The sequence below is a fragment of the Microtus pennsylvanicus genome, chromosome 7, assembly GCF_037038515.1.
Source record: "Microtus pennsylvanicus isolate mMicPen1 chromosome 7, mMicPen1.hap1, whole genome shotgun sequence".
Classification (NCBI taxonomy): Eukaryota; Metazoa; Chordata; class Mammalia; order Rodentia; family Cricetidae; genus Microtus; species Microtus pennsylvanicus.
The window spans coordinates 69,667,465-69,690,004 of record NC_134585.1 but is presented as its reverse complement, the minus strand read 5'-3'; the positions used below and the strand labels follow the sequence as shown (position 1 = coordinate 69,690,004).

The window sequence follows — 22,540 nt, the reverse complement described above, 5'->3', positions numbered from 1 at the left end:
GGCCAGTTCGTGGCACCTTCCACGTTTACTACTAGCCTTGCCAAAGAAAGTGCAAAGAGATGAGGGGCTCGGTGGTAGGGAGACGGGACCACAGTGTAAAGTGGGCCCTGGCACTCTATGGGGGGCAGTAACTCAGTCCCTGACTGCCTGTGGTGTGATAAAGGCAGCCATAGCTTCCATTCAGACTAACAAGGGCCAAGGTGAAATAGGGGGTGTGCACAGGTGACCTTGGCTGTAATAAAGCATATGGAAAGAGCTTTCTCATCTAACCCATGCTGTTTCCAAGCACACAGGAAACTACTATTACCGAATTCCAGAATGCAACCAGTACGATAAAAACAGGACATCAGATTTCTTCAGATAAATTGTGTAGAATTTTGTGAAGGAAAGAATGAAAAATGCACATGCTGGATAAAAGGGAGATAAATGTGTGAGCACAGTGGTGTATACCTTTAATTCCCCATTCTGGAGGCAAAGGCAGGGGACCTCTGTGAGTTTGAGGCCAGCCTGGTCTACACAGAAAGCTCCAGGACAGCTAGATCTACAAAGGGAAACCTTTCCATAAAAAGGAAGAAGAAGAAGAAGAAGAAGAAGAAGAAGAAGAAGAAGAAGAGGAGGAGGAGGAGGAGGAGGAGGAGGAGGAGGAGGAGGAGGAGGAGGAGGAGGAGGACGACGACGACGACGACGACGACGACGACGACGACGACGACGACGAGAAAAAAGGAAAGTAGATAAATAGAATTGGCTAGCAGGTTTGACAAGATCAAAATGTGTGCTGTGCAAGACTTCCATATACACTCACTAGTTATTTGAGGACAACCAGCTAACTATTCAAAATAAAACTCAGATTATTAACTTTCAAATCAAGCCAAATTGAGCTGTAAATGTATTTAAAACTTAAACATCATGGGGATTATGAAAAGGATTCCGTGGCAAGAATCCTTTCTATGGAAACATGAGGACCAAACCCTGAAGGAGAAAGGCAGCCTACCTATGAAAGCCTCTAATCCAAGCACTGGGAAGCAGAGGCAGGCAGAGTCTAGGAGCTTGCTGGCCACATAGAAAGACAGAGATAAAGATGTGATGTGTATATAGACATATACATATATTAAGACATAGTTATGAATGGGGCTATAGATAAGTATATATAAAAATAAAGGGTCCATGCTAGAAAAGAGAATACAATAAATATTGTCACATCAGTTTTTCTTAGAAAATCACTTCCTACGCACCAAACAAAAGTCAATAACCACAAAAGAAGCTGATCAATTTCCTACCTACAAAATAAGTACTAAATTAAATTGCAATAAAAATTGAAAAATATTTCTGAACCTTGTGTAATTCATTTTCCAATTATTTTAAAGATCAGAATTATCTGTTCTTTGCTATCCAAAGAGCTTTTCAAAACCACTTAGAAAAATACATATGCCCTTGCACAAAGGAGACCTAGCAATCAGTGGGACAGAGAATCTTTAGCCCATTAATCAAAGACCCAAAGTGACAACCACCCATGCTATCTGAGCAGAAGAAGGCAAGTAGACTGTGAGAGGTGGTTCCCTCAAGGTAGCAGGGTTTAGAAAATTTGACCCTCACTTGCAGTCTGCTATGCTTTTGACAAAGGTTTTGTAGCTAATGAAGCCTCCCTATGTAGCTTAAGAGAATGCATTTCATGAAACTGATTGTTCTTCAGGGATAACAGCTGTGGATGTGAGGGAAGCCTTGCTTTCCAGCAGTGCTCCTAAGCAGGCCCTGCACACACACACACACACACACACACACACACACGCACGCGCGCACTGCCAGGCTTCTTCAGCCCGCATAGCGTTGTCTGCTCTCCAACCCCATCTCTGCCTTTTGCCTCCCAGCTATCCACTCATTTCAAACTCCCTTTCTCTCTTTTGAACCTGAGCCAGGTGAAAATGTGAAAAGCCAAATGATGAACATGTGATAATCACAACAGCTAGTCACTGCTGTGTAGCTGCTACGAGCATATGATTGGTGCTCAGGCATGTATGTCTGTGTTCCACCCAGGGCTTCATGGTTAGTGAGCAGTTAATCCCTTGTTTGTTCCAAGAAGAGGCAAGAAAAGAGAAATTGTTATGCCCATCCCATATTAAAAATGGATTTGTGTGTAGCAATTAGATTTACTAGACAGATTGTAGACATGCATTAGAAATTAGTTTCATTACATACAGGTATTTTTTCAGGACAAGGATTTACTTTCAACCTTCTATATTCAGAGCAAAGCTCTCATCACTTTCTAGCACAGCCTGTGAAGAAGCTGGCAAGTCTGTTTCTGAGAGTCCACGGCAATTGTTTTCCAAGGGTGTTTCTCCTACTGCTTTCTCTGCCTCTACCTGAGAGACACCCAGTCCTTCCCTCAGAAAGGAACAGGGCAGTGAAGGAGTTAGTAAGTAAGGAAAAAAATCTAAGAACTTTCTTAGCTTCACAATTTCTATAATTAAAATTCATAGAAATTTTAATTATTATTTTCAGTCTTTTCCAAGACTAAATGTTTAGAAAGTTCTAGAAACTGCTACAGTTCCCTTTTCTCAAATGGTTTATGTGTCTTCTCCATTCTGAGTCATATCACTTATCCAAAGATTGTATAAAATATTAATTTATAATTCAATATTTATTATCTGTTTTAATTGTTCTAGTGTTCATTTCATTTCTTGAAAATTATCTCTTAATATTACTTCACAGCAGACCCATGCCAGGATGAGTGGAGGGAGGGGAAACTGTGGTCACAGTGTATAAGAGAATAATATATTTTCAATTTAAAAAATATGAATTCTCTGCAATCTACTGTATTCTAATGATGTTACAACCTGCACAAATGACACTGTCTCCAATGCACACTGTAGACATTACTCTTTTCTCTTCTTGGTTTTAACTACTACGTACCTTGGCTTTGGATTTCCATGCCAAGTAACTTTTCTTTCTAAAAGACATACTCTAGACAATTTTCCATTGTACAAATTGTCAAAGATACTTCTTGAATTTTGCGTACAAATGGATGGAAATAGAAAACACTATCCTGAGTGAGGTAAGCCAGACCCAAAAAGAGGAACATGGGATGTACTCACTCATATTTGGTTTCTAGCCATAAATAAAGGACATTGAGTTTATAATTCGTGATCCTAGAGAAGCTAAATAAGAAGGTGAATCCAAAGACAAACATATAGGCATCCTCCTGAATATTAACCTTCATCAGGCGATGAAAGGAGACAGAGACCCACATTGGAGCACCGGACAGAAATCTCAAGGTCCAAATCAGGAGCAGAAGGAGAGAGAGCACGAGCAAGGAACTCAGGACCGCGAGGGGTGCACCCACACACTGAGACAATGGGGATGTTCTATCGGGAATTCACCAAGGCCAGCTGGCCTGGGTCTAAAAAAAGCATGGGATAAAACCGGACTCGCTGAACATAGCGGACAATGAGGACTACTGAGAACTCAAGAACAATGGCAATGGGTTTTTGATCCTACTGCACGTACTGGCTTTGTGGGAGCCTAGGCAGTTTGGATGCTCACCTTACTAAACCTGGATGGAGGTGGGCGGTCCTTGGACTTCCCACAGGGCAGGGAACCCTGATTGCTCTTCGAGCTGATGAGGGAGAAGGACTTGATTGGGGGAGGGGGAGGGAAATGGGAGGCGGTGGCGGAGAGGAGGCAGAAATCCTTAATAAATAAATAAATTTAAAAAAATTGATTCACTGAATACCTAAAATTTAAAAAAAATCCAAACAAATTGTCAAAGATAATATCATACAAAATAAAATACCTCCTATTACTTTATTTCAACTTCTGACACTTCCCTCCACCTTATTTGAATACCCTTGTTTGAGGATATAAATTTTAGGAACAGTTGAATCATAGCAATTGATATTCTAGAATAATATAACAGGGCCTGCCACATGATAAGTGCCTAATAAGAATTTGTCAAATCAGTACTAACTACTAGTGAGTCTCCAAAGTGGGAGAAACAGCTGATCATGCCACACTCATATCATTAACTCGGTGATTATAAAGTCCCTTAGATTATCTCATTAACAAAATTGCTATATGACAGAACTGTCATTTAATAGTAACAGCATCAATAAAATAATACCATAATAACTGAAAACACATAGCACGTAATGTACATGAGACATGCTTTTAAGTGCTTCTTCACACATATTCATCTACCCAGTTTTGCCACAAACCTATAAACCGGGTGCTATTGAGATGCCCACTTTGTATGAGAGCAAATCATTCCAATCACATGGCCAAGGGTGAAGAACAGTGGGCTTGCCAGGCAGACTCGAAACCCCTGCACTCTGCTGTCTCTTCAAGAGCAAACACCTACACCTCTTACTTCATCTGCATTATGCCTCCTCTCTGGAAAGGAGCTTGTCTTCTTCTCCCTGGCACCACTCTCAGCCTCAAGCATGGCACCCTGCAATAGTTCCAACCATTCTTGCTCTTTAACTTGATTTGCTACCTAAAGTCTAAGAATACTTAAATGGAGCAAAGAGCGAGTGATGGGCAGGCGCCATCTACTTTGGATGAGACACTGAAATAAAGATTCAAATCAGGAACAAGTAAAAATTTCCAAAGCTCTTCCCTGAAACTGTAAAACCTTCTACCCTTTTCCTGTGCCTCAATCAGACCTTCTCAGTGGGGAAAAAGCATGAAGAACATCTATGTGAATTAAACACAAGTCATTTCATCAGCACGGTGAGCAGAAACCACGGCAATGGCTTCACAAAGTGTTGTTGCTGTTGCTGCTGCTGTTATTGTTGCTGTCTACTGCGTGCCGATGCCTCTGTTATGGTTTTCAGCAAGTCATATGATTTGCCCCAATAATATCTCAAATAAGTATTCTTATCGCATTTAGTTCCCATAAGCGCAAAATTAGTTGAGGGTCACTCCAAGGTGATAGCTAAGAGGTGGTGATGTGCACGGTCCTGCTCCCGGTCTCTGTGCTCCGACTGCTCTCAAGGGAAGGCTTGGTTTTCCACACAGCTCAAAAGGCTAGGATGATTGCACCCACAGAATCCAATTGCCTCTGTCTCCTTCACTGTCACACCACAGCCCCACTCCCTCTCAGCATCCTACAGTCTGGTTTTCATTTGAGGAGGAGTGAGGAAACTGTCTCCCCGTCTGTGTAAACCATAACTGCACCCAGTCCTCTGTGGCATTAACACCCTCACATCCAGGTCAGAGCACAAACAGAGTGACATGTTTGTACAAGCGTTGAAAGATACATTGACAAGGATGAAAAGATGAATTTCCCCCACTCCTTCCCAAACACAGATAAACAACATGGCTATGCCAGCACAAATTGGCCTGGCTGTTAAAGCCTTCCCAACAAATCCAGATGTGATTGCATTTCCTATACCTACTGTTCACATCGTCCAAACATGTAAAATTATGTCTGTGAATCCAGAAAGATCTGGAAATATCCATATCTTGAATTGTTCCTTAAATGTATGAAGGCTCAATAAAAATCTCACAGAGCAAATCAGAAAACCCGAGGACATAACTATAATTCACATGTTTCTGATTTGTTTATACTTAAATGGTTCAAGTCATGTTTTGTAAGCGTTGTCTCTGTGTGACATCTTTGGGCATTTTTATGTCTTTCTTCTTGAAAACAAGAAATCTTGTTTTGCCAAGAACAAATGAACTTAAAATAACACAATCTTTCGGACCACCCTGCTCATTTTAAGCAACTGATTTTTGTGTAATTTCTCAGCCTCGTGGTGTCTTTTCTTTAACTAATTGACACTCACTGGGAAGATTTTTCCATGGGGAAGAAGATTACTTTTCTCAATGAAGTTCAGTTCCATATACAGAGTACAATATGCCTTTCTGGTCCTGTTTCAAATCTATAGGCAAAATACTTTATATGTAGATAAGACTGGAGCAGACAGATTTCCAGGAAATTAGCATTGAGTTGGAGGTCTGTACATCAAACCCTTTCCAAACTGTGGGTCCATGAGGGTAGCAAGACTAGGCAGAAGGCAGAAGACAAGTTGTCAAGAAATTATAAGTAAAGCCCTCTGCTGATACCTCAGCATGCCTGAATGCAGGAAGTGCCCTGTGGACACGTCCCAAGTGAGACACAGGGCAAAGTTCTCCAGTTTTATGCCTATATATTACTATATAGAATGACTACAGACAGAGACAGTGGCATAATCATGGGCACGGTAGCTACCCTCAGCTGAAGGAAATATCCCTGAGGAAGACTCATCCAAGAGACCCTCCCTATGGGATGCATTCCCATCCACAGACACAGGCTGCCTGGTTATTCTAAGGACTGGTTCCTAAATATAAAATGTGCCCTGTCTTCTAGTCTTACTATATAAACCAAGAGCTGGAAACATGACCCGTGGACCAAATGCTTGTGTAGCATACACAAAGCCTTGGATTCGACCCCTAGCTCTGTGTAAATCAAGTGTGGTGGCCCACACCAGTAATGTTATAATTCAGGAGGTGGAGATAGAAGCTTGAAGTCTGCATAATGAGTTTAAGGCCATCCTGGGATATCTAATACCTGCCTCAAAAAATATACAAATCAAGATGTAAATAGGAAGTTAGGCAGGTAAATAGATAGATAAATACACACACACACATATTAATTCAACCAGCCAGTGGAGACATGACAATATCAAGCCCAATGTTAGACAAATTTCTACATTTAGAGTAAAGATTTCACTTTATGGCAGTGAGCAAGCCATATCTAGAAGTCTTTATTCTAAGTACTTTTTCCTCTTGCTCTATGGCAAGATTCCTACATGTATTATCGGGTGTCAGGGAAGAGAAAGACAATGAAAACTATTGGGATAGATTATACTACCTTTTGAGGTTTTTTTCCTTAATATTTTCTTTTGCCTCAGTACTTCTCATTCGGCACTTGGTTTATTAGGTTTTTGTTAAACACTTGTTGACTAATCCAATGCCCCAGTGTTTATAAATTAAAACACAAATTCCATAAGGCACAACATCAAAGACCACTGAGACTAGTTGAGGAAATGACACATAACAGATTATTGTAATAATAAATAATAAAATCCCAAGCCTTATTTATCTATAAGATTCTTCTAGATGCTAAGATTCTAAGTTCTAATTCAGATTCAGGCTTCAAAATGTCCAGGGTTCTCCAAGGTTCTCTTGCTTGGGAGCCTCCAGATGGAAGTTTTCCTCCTCCCAGGATGTTCCAATTCTAATCATGAATTGCAGGTCTAAATCCAACCAGCTCATGGTTTAGAATGCAAAGCTGAGACAATATGGTCACACCGTAAGCATTCCTTTGCATGATATTCTGTTAGCACCGACTATACAAACCAACTACAGGCACCAAACGGGTCTAAGAACTGAGGATGTAGCAATAAAGAAGGCTCGGCTCCCTCTACCTTTTGGAGCTTACATGTGAGAGGCAAAAACCAAATAACTACAGACAAACTAAGAAATATTACATACTTCTGAGTGCTTTGAGGTAAATAACGCAGAGGAAAGGATGAGAGAAGATGTGTTTTATTGTGTTTATTTTATATTTCTTTACACAGGGTTTCTCTGTATAACAGCTCTGGCTGTCCTGGAACTCTCTTTCTAGACCAGGTTGGCCCCAAAACTCACAGAGATCTGCCTGCCTCTGCCTCCAAGTGCTGAAATGTTATTTTTTAAGACTGCCCAGAAGAGGTAATATTTGAGCAATAAGAAAATAGCATAAAAGTGGCAGGAATATCAGAAGAGTGTTCTAGGCAAAAGATGCCAAGACTCGGGGTCGGAATGTGCTCCTAGAGTTTCCAATCCACTGCTGTCCAGCCACTCAGTGACCCTTGCTGTTCCCCATCGCATGCCTACCAAGTGTGAGAAGGCTGCCCTCGCCTGCATGGCTCACACGGCGCTGGCCCCATCCCACTTACTGTGTTCCTTCTTCTGAATGGAACTCCCAAGTGTGTGTGTCTGAGCTGTTGGGTACCTGTAGAGAAGCGGAACCCGGGAGTCACAGATTCTGCCAGGGACCTGACTGTGATGCTCATGTTCTAAAGACTCACTGTCATTTAGGACGGAAAGCAGCTGAGACAATGGAAATCAGCAGCAATCCTCCAATGATAACAAAAAAAAAACCCACAAACAAGCAAAAACAAAAAGAAAACAAACAAAAAAGAAACAAAACACCTTTTGCCAAAGTAGGAAATAGCAGCGTGAGAGTCCATTCTGCTCTTTTGTTTGTTTGTTCAATTTTTTAACTTTTATTCTTTCATTCATCACATCCCTACCAAAGTTTGCCCAGACGCACAGAGGCGGAGCGGCGCGGCGGCTAGTTAATAGTTTTAATTTTGTACATAATTTAACAATTGTGTGTGATCTCTCTCTGCATGTATACATACATGTATATAAATATATGTATATGCAGATGTACAAATGTGTATTTTATATGAAAATACATATGGTACTGGAGAAATGACTCAGTATTTCCCAGCACTTGCTTATCTCCCAAAGGCCCTGAGTAACTCCAGCTCCAAAGACTCTGATGCTCTTTTCTGACCTCTGAGGGTACTTGTATATACATGGCTTATATTGCACACACAATGAATAAATAAATATAAGATAACAACTAAAAACTTTAAAGAACATAACATTATATACACACTACTTATGTACATACACACATGTTACAGGCACAGGTTTACACATAATCAATTTTTGGTTGACTGTCATCTACACAGAATGTGAAGAGATTAGAAATGTTTGGCCAAGATCCAGCTCTAAATGCATGTTTATGGATTTTCTATATTTTCTTTTCACTTAACACATATAGATTCGTATTCATCCACAGTCCTTCAGGGCCAAAACAAGGACAGAGATACATAGAGATTTCTATTCAGTGTTCTTAAAAATTGATGAGAATTGACTTTCCAAATAGCCACAGGGTAGATATCCTCATCACCATCATTGGCTCCCCACTCTGTAAAACCTGCTGACTATAACACTGGGACCTTCAGCAGTTTCAGTCAAAGTGAAACTAACCACCCAACTGATCTATATGATAATCACCTTAAAGACTAAATATTTAACTACAGAGGTGACTAGATGCATTTCCATAAGAGTTACAACCTCAGAAAAAATAAAATTCAATTCTACATATAGAAAAGAAGGCATTTCTTGGGTAAACTCCATACAAATGACATTATCTTGTTCCTCAAATACTTCCTTTTCCTTCCTCTAAACTTATCCTTCTGAAGAGGTAGTGAAATAAGCACCTGGCCTCTACCAAGAGACAGCTGAATGTCAGCAGCTCATAAGCCGCAGGTCCTGTTGTAGAACACAGTAAAACTTACCATTTGACTTCGGTACTTCCTTAACTCTTACCTACAAAACTCAGAATCCATTCTGGTCAATCATTGCCAATCTCTTGACTTCCATCCTACCTAAGTTTCAATCAACCAGTTAACAAGTATTTATTGCCCTACCAAATTTGAGAAATATGCATAGCAATTGTAGTAAACTCCTTTGAAAGTTATATATTCTATGAAGACAGCATTAGAAAGGATCATTGCATATACAAATACAAAGGCAAAACAAAGATTATTAAGAAATGGTTCCTTGGAGCTGGGCACAGTGGCACATGCTTGTCATTCCAGCCCTCAGGGGACAACAGGAGAGGACAGGCAGCACCACAAGTTCTTCAAGGACATAAGGTCTACCTAGTAAGTTCCAGGTAAAGGTACTTTGCCTAGGACGCTCAAAAGATCATTTAATAATTGTTGTTTGGCTCTCAGAGATTGGAGTGAGCGTATTTCTATGGAGAACTCTAAGCTAAATGCCTAGTGTGGTTTCTTACGTTTGTCGGCTGGAATTTTAATTCAGTGAATTTATCTGAGTTAATCTTAATGACGGTTATGAAATACAGATATGGCAAAACCTAATGTTACTAGGAAGTTATACTTTAAGGAAATGCAATGTTTATTTGTGACTTCTAAATCTCAATTCCTGGGAAAAGCAATTTCCATTTTCCTCCTCCATGAAATGAAATATACCATACCACCTGGTTACAAGCCAGAATGGGATGATCGACAGACACTTGGCAAACCCTTCGAATGGCTGAAAGCACTCCTATACCAATCAGTGGGGAGACAAGTGCACTGTGTCTCCTCTGCACCCTACACAGGAGGAATTACACACTGGGAAGCATCTTAGAAGTAGAAACACATAAGTATGTCAACAGTTCCTAAAGGAAAGTGAAGGGAATGCCTCAGGAAAGCCTTAATTAGCATGCTGATCAAAAGGAGAAGGAGGTGGAGGAGGAAAGAAAGCGGCCTCATAAAAATAAAACCCATTGAAAATTATTCAAAATATAAATTAAATCACATTATCTATCCAATCAATAAAAGAAGCCAAAATTTCCAGCAAAAAAGAGAAAATGTAAACATATCCATGGCAAGAGTCTGGGATTCCATTCTTCCATGGTCTTACAGGAGGTAATCTTCCACTCCAGTTCCTCAAAGTCAAAAGCCAGAGCTAAACAGAACCTTCATGATGATCGGAGACAAATCAGATACACCTCAAGACACCTGGTCTGTCTGAATTGCTTGTCCCCTTTAATTCTCTTATTGCCGGGGCTTATAAGCTATGGCCTTCACCCTTCACGCTCAAAGTTTCCCTAACATTCCTACCCACATTTTTTTTTTATTTTACCTCCATATAATTACCAAATTAAGAACAGTTCACTCAGCCTCATTTTGTATTTTAAAAAAACCACATTAGTTTAAAAACTTAAATTCTTTTGCCAAGTACCATATACTTACATTAAACCACTCAAAAGGAACACTGATGAAATTCAAAATGTTGTATCCAGTTTTTGTCCTTCAGTTAGAACATTATGCTACTAAGGACAAAGCAGACTCCAGACTCAGGAGACAGCATGCAGTCTTCCAGAAGCTGAATTGTCATGAATAAGCCCAGCACTCTGAAGTGGACCATTCTACCTGGCTAGTCCAGGGAAAGTGTGAATAGATTCCTAAATGATTTAACAACTGAAGAAACTTAACTGAGATTGCAAGGCCATAAAAAGAGAACAAATGAGGGTTATAAAATAGGTCTCTTTTCTTGGCCCCTGAGCATGAGCCATACTCACCACCTTTTGTGTGCACAGCAGCCGTCTGTGCTGTGTATCAGAGCTGTGCATTCTCAGACAGCTGGTATACTTGGGATACAGGAACGTGCATGACCAACAGACCTTCAGCTAACATCCTTTGTGATTACCATACCCAGCACTGCCTCTAGTTCCACCTTGATTCTCCTCCTGCCTCGTTTCGACTTTTGGTCCAACCTGGATTCTTTCTCATCTCTGGATGCCAGCCATGCCCACCACTGCGGCAAAGGAATGCAATCACCTGACTCTCTCCCTTCCTCTTACAGAAGTTTGGATTTCCTCCCTAATTGAATATTATTATTCCTCTCAAGATAAAGTGAATTTGGTGAGTGAGCTTGGGCCATAGCTTCTCTTACAGTTTTTCTGTCTTCTATCTGGAAAAGAATATGAAAGCTTTACAAATTCCTTTATTTCCAGATTAAAATACCAAGCTGTCACATGTACCTGCTGACTACAGAGCTTTTAAAGCAATGAAAGTAAAAGGATGAATGTCTGACCTTCCCGTCAATCATCCTCCCCGCCCCCCCCACACTGCCTCAGCATCACCCGTCAATCATGCTCCCCACGCCCCCCACACTGTCAGCATCACCTGTCAATCATCCTCCCCACACACACACACACTGTCAGCATCACCCATCAATCATCCCTCCACACACACACACGTCAGCATCACCCGTCAATCATCATCACACACACACACACACTGTCAGCATCACCCATCAATCATCCCTCCACACACACACACACACACACACACACACACACACGTCAGCATCACCTGTCAATCATCATCACACACACACACTGTCAGCATCACCCATCAATCATCCCTCCACACACCCACACACACACACACACTGTCAGCATCACCTGTCAATCATCACACACACACACACATTGTCAGCATCACCCATCAATCATCCCTCCACACACACACACACTGTCAGCACCACCTGTCAATCATCACACACACACACACACACACACACACACGTCAGCATCACCTGTCAATCATCATCACACACACACACACACACACACACACTGTCAGCACCACCTGTCAATCATCACACACACACACACACACACACACACACACACTGTCAGCACCATCTGTCAATCATCACACACACACACACTGTCAGCATCATTCTGGCCTTAGTGATCCTCTCTTCTTTATCTACAGGGTTGGCTGACCTGTCAGTTAGCCCAGCTCATCCCATAGTTGGCAAGTTGTGACTTCATCTTTACATGTTAGAAGTAACATTGCAGCTTGTCTACTCTGCCCACAGATTCAATTTTGTGTCACTTTCTATCAAAACCCACCTGATTCTGACACAATGGTCTATCACAACCACTCATTCTATCAACATTTTAGAGGATAATCACACCCGGTATATGGAAACTACTACTTAGGCTACTTCACACTGTCCCACGTGGAAGCAAGAAAGACTATGATTACCCCTGTTTGGAAACACATTTAATTTGGGGCCTATGGGAAAATAAACATGTCTTCCAGAGTTGAGCTTGGAGTCAATTTTAGCATTTCAAAGCTTGACATTCTAGACCAGTAACCCTGATAAAGACAACAGACCTTGCACAGAACATAGGTAAACCCCAGAAAGCAATACTTTAAAATCTTACCAGGAAGGGGCTCCAGCAGATGCAGGAGACACACATTATGGCCAGGAGCTGAATGACCATCTCGAAGTGATGAGATCTACCTTGTCTATGCTGTTGACTTTTAAACTTTACTCTTAGGAGTGTAACTCCTGTGATGGCGTTGCACAAGAACGACACACCAAGAGCTAAGAGGCCCAGAAAAGAAAAGAACAAGAGATAAAACCTGTCCTCCCAGTCTTCAATGTGCTCAGTGTTGTAGAAACACCAGGTTCTGGATGCTTGGATTTGATAGTCCCGGTGTCCAAGGATGGGTAACAAAGCCACGAAAACGGCAAACATGCACACGCCACCCAGTATCATTTTCACGTGTTTTGATGTGATTTTCGTAGAATGGAATATAGGATTGGTGACTCCAATACACCGTTCGATGGCCATCACACTGCCTAGGAAAAGTGGGCACAGACCAGAAAACACCATGGAGATCCCAAAAACACTGCAGAGGATGTTTGACTGATCGAAGCGGATCCAGTCCTTATCAGAAGCATATACGAAGACAGCTATCCCCCCATTGATGAGGTGGCCGAAGAAGTCTGTGATCACGAGGCCACTAGCCAGGAGCAGAAAGGAGGCCTTCGACTTCTGTCTAAATCTCTGATATGCCTTCATGAGAATGGCTATAGCCAGGCTGTTAGATAAGATTCCCACTGTCATGAAGATTATTGAAAAAAATACTGAAAGTCGGTTTTGAGTTTGGCAGGTCGTGTTGGCGATTAGTCCAGCTGCAGGAAACACTGGCTGTTTGGAACTGTTCATGGACATTGTTGTGGAGATAGAAGAAGTCCCCTCAGGTCATCTCTCCGTCACCACTGTGTAGTCTCAAAGTGCAGACATCTGTAGCATACAAGACAGAAATTTAAAAGACCAAATTGCTGGTCATCTGACATTTAAAACCGAGAGCCCCCAGCACCCTGGGCTGGGGTGAATTTACCCAGCCTATCATAAGTCAGGTGGCAGCATTTTGAAACCAGCATGCATCTGCTGGATTCTTTTTTCTCTTCAAGGTAAAGATGCCGCCCAAATTAACAGCTGTGAGTTCACTTCCCTCTAAAGACAGAAATCTCTGAGAACCCTTCGGACATGTAACTGGCATCTTAAATCATTTGATGTCTTCCTAAAGCATGAAGATTAGATTTCAACCCAATGAGTTTTCATTTATTTAAATAACTAATCCTTTAAGCACTTGGCATTTTCTTTATGGGGCACTGACCTGCAAGTAGGTGAGCTTCTGGGTGAGGCACCTGCTTGCCCTGCTGCTATAGCTTATGTAAACTTCCAGGGCTTCAGCTAGCTTACTCCTGCCAAATAGGACGCTTCTAAAACCTAAATCATGAAAGAACAACACACAGAAACACACACTCATTCCGGGGTGGGGGTGAGAGAGAGAAAGAGAGAGAGGGAGAGGGAGAGAGAGAGAGAGAGAGAGAGAGAGAGAGAGAGAGAGAGAGAGACTGACTCACACACGCTCGCTCACTTTGACTCCTGGAAGAAAGTGTTAAGGCTCTCCTTTTGCCAGGGCAGAAATCCCTACGCAAGACTAGCAAATGGGAAAGCATCGTCCCCTCAACACTTTGGCCTGAAAGATGCTGTCGGGTTCGTCCAATCCCCAGTGACAAGTACTGTATTGTTTTTTTTTCCCCCAAGGCACCCTCACTAGTTACAGGACCACAGCCACTCCTCCGCTAGCTAATTAGATAGGTTTCCCAGAGAAGCTTTCCCGGAGGCCGGGGATCCGACAGCACAGTGGCTTTATGGGCCCCAGGAAAAGGCTGGCTACCCCCTCCGTGTCTTACTCACAGGCTGACTTTCGCCAGTTGCAAACCCCGCACCCCATGGGACCTCAGCTTGCAACATTGTCTCAAACCCTAGCCAGCTTGCTGAAACTTTTTGCAATTCCTCAAACTCCCGAGAGTTCTTTTCCCTCCCACCCTGGAGGGCGCCAGAGGTCTGTGGCAGACTCGGTAAGAACCATGAAGGGCGGTCAGCCGGGAATCTCAAGGAGAGTATGCCCGCCCGGTTTGCCTGCTTCTCTAGTGGAGGGATCCTTGCTACCGAGCCCCATCCATACAGCCCAACCCAAACACCATTCTCTCTACACTCTCTACACAGTGCGCCACGAATTGGGTCCAAAATCACTGCCATTAAGACTCTCTCCACCAGGACCCCTACCGCTGTCTCCATAGGAGTTTATCAACTCTGGATTCGGCTGGGGAATCCAGGGACCGTGGGAATCCGGCCGTGGGAATGCAGCCACCCGGGTTGCTGGTTACCTTGGCATCGTGGGCCACCGAGTGGCTGTGTCCGGAGTAGAAGAGCTCTGCGCCCCGCTAGCCATGGCGCACCCAGCCTCGCGCAGCTGCAACCTCAGGCTCCGCTGCTCAGGACTTCCTATGTTCTCTCTGCGCCGCAGGACCTGCTTGCCCAAATGTGCCCTGAACTCCAAGGCACCTAGCGATGCTCGCTCGCAGCCTCCGCGGTGTGGAGGACTCAATGACCTCCGCCCCTTCCTTGTCTCTCTCTCTCCTCTCCGCCCCCTTTTCCTTTCCGCACAGAGTGAGGCTAAAGCATGATCCTCTGATGCTTTGGCCACCCAGCAGCAACAGACAATACTTCCAGCCACCGGACAGCTACGGAAAGTTTTGCTTTAAACTCATTTCCAAATAAAAAGAGCCATTTCTGAGTCTGCAAGACAGGAATGAGAAGGGCCAAGGCATGTCTCGACCCTGATGTGTTCGGTTGTGGAATGCAGCTTACAGAATAAACTCGTTCCAAGCCCAAACAGAAAGGGGTACGGGAAGAAACGGCTGCCTGTTTGAAAGAGAACTTCGTGGCAGATAGCTGCTGTAAGCAGAACAAATTTGGGCTCCACTGTCACCGGAGCCTAAGTCCCTCTGGGTAAGGGAATGGGGAGATGGTGTGAACAACATTCCTGACCACCTGCTGGCCTTTTGGTAGCATCAAAGACCTTGAGAGAATATGAGGTGACATCCACAGCAAAGGGTGTGCGCCTAATAGGTTTTGTAAAAATTCGTTAATGATCAAATAAAGACATGCTTCTTTTTCATGAAGAATTGTTACTTGAACCCAGTTATCATAAATGGGTAATGTTGAATGAACTTGTACAGTGCGAGTCTTTTTTTTTTACCACTACAATTGCTTTCAGCCGATAACAGATCACCCCACACCTGTTAACATCTCGTTTCCCATCCCAACACTTACGCGATTCTATTACTGCTCTTAATTTCTATTCTGAATTCAGTAAAATGTTGTCACTGGCTGTGTGTGTGGGGGGAGGGGGGGAACAGTGCCACATCGAGATAAATCTGTTTCTCCATTCCAGAACCACCAGGCGCTTCTGAATTCCTGAAACTTGAAAGGGATCATAAAGCGCAAACGTGAGATAAAATAAATTAGCCATTAACTGTGGGAAAGAACAATTGCACATTCCCCTCACCCATGGTGGAGATAGAGAACTTTTTAATTGATATTGTCATAGCATGTTTTAAACTGTTCCTGGGGTATGGTCAGAGAGTTTTAATTAGTAGAAAATGTGACACTGAGCGCCACTCTTTCCCTTAGTGACTAACAGTCCTTAGTCACAGTGCAGCCTGCGGATGGTTTCCCTTGTGCCTCCATCACTGAAATGAACCTCTACAGAGGTCTTGGCCATCCTCCCTGTCCTCACCTGGGACACCAAATGGCCTCCCGCCAAACCACTGAGTTATAAATGCTCTAGCCAGCGTTTCCATTTAGGAGCGCTGCAGCTTGAAGAGTGGGGAATCTCACACCAGCTGCCCTGGCGCTGGGCACAGAAGGAAGAAACATGCTTGCTCATTCAGTGTCAAACTGAAGCTCTTAATCCAATCAAAGCAATGGTGATTCCTTTTTCAAAGTACTACATAAATTGTACCCTTTTTTTCAATCCGCTCTCCATCTGTAACTGGAATTCCTTCTTTAGTACCACGTTCCTTCCCCAAGACATAGCTCACCTGGGTGCTCACTAAAAGTCCTAAATGTCAACATGTCTTCTTGAGACCAATAGACATATTAATATTATCAGGGCAAGCGGTTGTGGAAAAGTCAACAATGAACAACTTTCAATGATACACCCCAAGCCCATGTGCAACCCAAATCTGATCCCCTACTTATATTCCCCAAAGATAGCTCCTGAAAACCGGAAGATCCACAGAAAGGAAAACTTTCCGACTAGAGAGTAGAGGGTAAGAGGCTGGTAAACACTTTTAAAAGGTAGTCTAATATATATATATTCCATACTTTCTTCATCCATTCTTCTTGAAGAGCATCTAGGTTGTTTCCAGGTTCTGGCTATTACAAACAATGCTGCTATAAACATAGTTGAACATATACTTTTGTTGTATGATAGGGCCTCTCTTGGGTATATTCCCAAGAGTGGTATTGCTGGGTCCAGAGGTAAGTTGATCCCGAATTTCCTGAGAAACCACCACACTGCTTTCCAAAGTGGTTGCACAAGTTTGCATTCCCACCAGCAATGGATGAGTGTACCCCTTTCTCCACAACCTCTCCAGCAAAGGCTATCATTGGTGTTTTTTATTTTAGCCATTCTGACAGGTGTAAGACGGTATCTTAAAGTTGTCTTGATTTGCATTTCCCTGATCGCTAAGGAAGTTGAGCATGACCTTAAGTGTCTTTTGGCCATTTGAACTTCTTCTGTTGAGAATTCTCTGTTCAGCTCAGTGCCCCATTTTATAATTGGGTCGACTAGCCTTTTATGGTCTAGTTTCTTGAGTTCTTTATATATTTTTGAGACTTCTTGAATTTTGCATGCAAATGGATGGAAATAGAAAACACTATCCTGAGTGAGGCAAGCCAGACCCAAAAAGAGGAACATGGGATGTACTCACTCATATTTGGTTTCTAGCCATAAACAAAGGACATTGAGCCTATAATTAGTGATCCTAGAGAAGCTAAATAAGAAGGTGAATCCAAAGACAAACATATAGGCATCCTCCTGAATATTAACCTTCATCAGGCGATGAAAGGACACAGAGACAGAGACCCACATTGGAGCACCGGACAGAAATCTCAAGGTCCAAAGCAGGAACAGAAGGAGAGAGAGCACAAGCAAGGAACTCAGGACAGCAAGGGGTGCACCCACACACTGAGACAATGGGGATGTTCTACTGAGAACTCACCAAGGCCAGCTGGCCTGGGTCTGAAAAAGCCTGGGATAAAACCGGACTCGCTGAACATAGCAGACAATGAGGACTACTGAGATCTCAAGAACAATGGCAATGGGTTTTGATCCTACTACACGTACTGGCTTTGTGAGAGCCTAGGCAGTTTGGATGCTCTCCTTAATAGACCTGGATGTGGGTGGTCCTTGGACTTCCCACAGGGCAGGGAACCCTGATGGCTCTTTGGGCTGATGAGGGAGGGGGACTTGATTGGGGAAGGGGGAGGGAAATGGGAGGTGGTGGCGGGGAAGAGACAGAAATCTTTAATAAATAAATAAATTTTTTAAAAAAATAAAATGTAGTCTAATCGTATTGTTGCCTGTGAGAAGATGACACTCCTATAAAGGTATTTATCGGCACATACAATAACAGATTCAGTGAGAATTAGCCCTCTGCCCGTACTGTTTCTAGGAGACAAGCATAACTCCATGTGAGGAAGCACAGAGCCCTGTACTGCATGGTTACAGCAAGGATGCGAACATGCTCCCACGGCAAGCATGTGATGGGGTTTAGAATACCAGCATCCTCTCTATCCTGAATGGAGAAGACAACGTTGATATCTCCACTCAGAAGACAAGGACGTAACGTACTGCATGTGTGTGCTGAACAACCATCACTCAGGACTAGATATGGAGGAATTTAGACAGAAGGTGTGCACACTTTGTGGCATTGAATTAGAAATAAAACACCACAAAAATCAAGAAGGAAAGTTGAGAATCGAGTTTTGTCATTTTAATTAAACTACCCACAAAGGTTTATTGGACGTTGCCATCAAGATCAAAGGAGGAAACATGCTGCAGTTTGGTTGTTGTGAAAATAACAGAGCTAATACTTTCATTTTTATTATGTAAATACTTGACACATTAAAACTAATATATGTAATACATTTGTGAGTGGTGAGTTTTAAAAGCATAATAAAGTTAACCAATGGATCTAACCTAATGAAGGATGTGCTAGCTTCCTAGAGTTGTGGAACCAAGTACCACATACCAGGCAACATAAACACAGAAATCCGTGGCTCTGGAGTGAGTGACTAGGATCCAGGATCCAGATGTAGGGAAGAAAGGATGGGTTCGAGGTTAGAGAGGGTTTTCAAGGGACTCTCCTCTGAATGAGGCAGAAAGAGTTGGAAGTTGAAGGCACTGTCTGGGCACATGTAGTGGTTCAGGACTTTTAAGAACACTCAACTGAATATCTCTGGATCAAGGAATGAAACTCTAAAGAAGTAATTCAAGTAATAGATACAAAGTAGGTTGGAGGAGTGGCTCGGTTTATGCAGGACCTTGACAAAGAAATCACTACTCTTTTGACTTTCAGATACAAGGGCTACAATTTGACATTGAAAGAGTCAGCATTTCCTTTCTCTCCACACCTGGAGCTGTGGCCCAGAGCAAACAGTTCTGCTCCCTCAGCTCTCTGCCCCATCTCCTCTCTGTGTGAGGATGAAACCAGTGCAGGCTGCCAGTCATGTGTCTGCTGAAGGAGCTTATCACAGGCTGGCCACAGGACAGGAGATCCGAAATATCTTTCTTTAAAATAAATGTTATTTTTAAATTGCATGTATTTAGTTGTTTTATGTGCACGTAGGAGGATGTGTTGCCTGAGCACAAGCATATCATAGGATGCATGTGAAATTCAGGGGATAATCTGGGGAAGTAGCTTTTTTTCGCTGTTGAACAGCCTCCCTGCCCTCCGAAATATCTTTCTCCTCAACTTCTCCTCACTTTCCTTTCTCTTTATCTCTTAGTCTTTCTACACTGTCACCACATCTAGTTAACAACAATAATGAAGAAATAATGTCATGGCTGACCTTAGATGTTGTGAAAGAATGTGGATTGGGTATTACAAAAGCTTCTGCACCCAAACCAAAACAATACAGATGTCTGACTTTCTTCTGGTTTAGTTCTCAGCAGCAACCTTGGATATAGAGGATAGCACTCCATGTTTTATTAAACCCAGGGCTACATGAAGACTTGGGAAGAGTACCAGCCTGTGGTCAGACAGACTTGGTTTCCTCACAATCTGCTTGCTGTTCAAGAAGCTAAATTACTTCCTGGTGGTGGTGGTGGAGCATGCCTTTAATCCCAGCACTTAGGAGGCAGGGGCAGGTGGATCTCTCTAAGTTCGAGGTCAGCCTGGTCTACAAGAGCTAGTTCCAGGACAGACTCCAAAACTACAGAGAAACCCTGTCTCAAAAAAAGAAAACAAAACAAAAAGGCTGAGTTACTTGACTTCTTTGTGCTTAGGGTCACATGTCTTGTGTTTAAGTCACTTCATTAACTCATTCATTTGTTCATTTGTTTCTAAAGATCTATCACAGCATACAAAGGTGCCAATAATATGATGATTGATAGCCTACAACACAGACATCAGTCTTTCTTGTACAATACAGATCCCAGAAGACTGACTGGGAGTCAGTTATTGTCTGAGTGATCAGGGCAAGATTGTAAAAAAATAGAGAGGATTTTGTATGAAGTTTTGCATATTTCAGAAGCTAAGGGTGTGAAGCAAAGCCTTCAAAGGGTGAGGGATGAGAGGCAAGCCTTGGGGGAGAAGTAGCTGGGTGGACCGAGAAGGCTTAAGTAGGAAGCTAGGTGAAGTAGGAAAGCATTGGCAACAGCCCTTCTCACACAGTACTTCCCAGTGGGTCTAGAATTCAGAGGGGCCTAAGACCATTATCTACTTTCTCACACAGTACTTCCCAGTGGGTCTAGAGTTCAGAGGGGCCTAAGACCATTATCTACTTTCTGGAAGATTGACAGTATTGATTGATTTTTTTTTTAAGAATTCTGTTCAACATTTGTTTAAAAGCTTTCCCAAAAGTGATACATGTGAAAAAGTATTAACCTCCTGTGGACTGAGAATCCAGGAAGGTGTTTGGAGGAAACAGGAATGTATTTCCATTGTAAATTAGGGACTAATAAAAATCACATGGTATTAAATAAAGATATAGCAACAGCAACTACAGACAGAGCTCTAGATATAGATACCTTTTTAACTACTTAATTTAATCCTTGTAACAAGTCTGTGGTGTGGATAGTGATGTCTTTTCTTCATTACAAGGAAGAAAACAAAGATTAAGGAATTTGGTAATTTCCTTAGGTTACATAACAACATCATGTGTGAAAAAACTTGAGTTATGAATTTGGTCAGTGTCCTTCATGGCTGGTATACCAAAGACCAGTCTAGCTGTGTGGGAAGGTATGTCAGACAAGAGCCAAAAGATACTAGAGACAATGAGGAAGGGGATTGTTAGTGTAATTCTGACAGGAGTTATTGCAGATGTAACCACAATCATGGCTGGAATAACTTAGACTTCTAGTCCAATGTGTCTTGAGGTCTTCAACCATAGACAACCAGGTAAGGGTGTAACATGGAGGTGTCCACACACAAGTGAAAATCAAGGTGTAAACTGGAGTGATGTAGCTACAGAACCAAGATCTCCAGCCAAGCCCCAGGCAGGAACATGGCATGGAACAGATTCCCACCACAGCTCTCAGAAGACCTAACCTTGTTGTCACCGCCACTTTGGGATTTTAGCCTGCAACCATAGGAGACTAAACTTTTGGTTTTCCTCAGACTCATCCACATATCTGAGGATAACCTTGAGCTTCTGATCCTTTTCCTTCATGTCTCAAGTGCTGGGGTTACAGGTGTGCTGTCTTGTTCAGTGCTAAAACCAAATCCAGAGTCCTATACATGTTACATGAGCATACCAACTAAACTACATCCTTAGGTTCAGTTTATGTTGTTTCTATGACCCAGTTTGTAGCACTTGGTTACATGCCTCTAGAAAACAAACATCTTTTGTTGGCTATTAGATTTAATGGTTAATTTTATTATATTCTTGAGATTCAGCCCATGTAGTCTCATTGAGCATGGAGACCAATGGTTGCTATGTTTAAAGTCAATACTGGCCAGTCACTGTCCTGACATATTAATCCTTTGCATTTAAGTTTACATTTTGTAAGTATGCAGAATGATAACAGAACAATAAAGCATGGGCCAGGAACCTGGAACCCCAGATCACTGCAGTCCCGCTTCTCCAAGAAGGGCCTCCCTAGAACCCCCTTTCCCCCAGGACTTTCCTGTTCCCAAAGCCCTGCATTTTCTTCTCTCTTCTTTCTCACCCATGTCCAGTAGCTGCTTCTGACCTTCCCTGGGGACAAGTTAGGGTCTCAAGCTGGACAGCATTAAGCATGGCCACAGATACCTTTTGGCAATTCCATGCCAGGGGAGGGGAGAAAGATTCTCGAGTCCACTCTCACCTAGACACTGGCACAGAGGCTTGAAGATTTTCAGATGTTACCACTACAACACAAGTTAGAGTGATGGAGACAAGAAATTAGGACATGCTTGGCCCGGTAGCCCCACATACCCTTGGATGCTGTGCTTAGAAGACAAACTCACAAACCCTCCGGCTCAACAATGCATAGATAGATGCAGTCTAAATCCCTAAGTAGTAGTCTTAGCTGCCTGTGAGGATCAGTGTTGG

General features: G+C 42.6%; 1 protein-coding gene across 1 annotated transcript in view; it reads right to left on the bottom strand.

The window, feature by feature from the left end:
* Ptgfr (prostaglandin F receptor) overlaps positions 1–15,279 on the bottom strand; it is a 35,953-nt gene extending 20,674 nt beyond the window's left edge. Inside the window, exons 1-2 of the mRNA XM_075981088.1 lie at positions 15,100–15,279; positions 12,794–13,663 (exon numbers count right to left, since the gene is read on the bottom strand). Coding sequence (XP_075837203.1) covers positions 12,794–13,591 — 798 coding nt within the window. The 5' untranslated portion in view covers positions 13,592–13,663; positions 15,100–15,279. The remainder of the gene's footprint in view (positions 1–12,793; positions 13,664–15,099) is intronic.
* Positions 15,280–22,540: the final 7,261 nt, after the last annotated feature.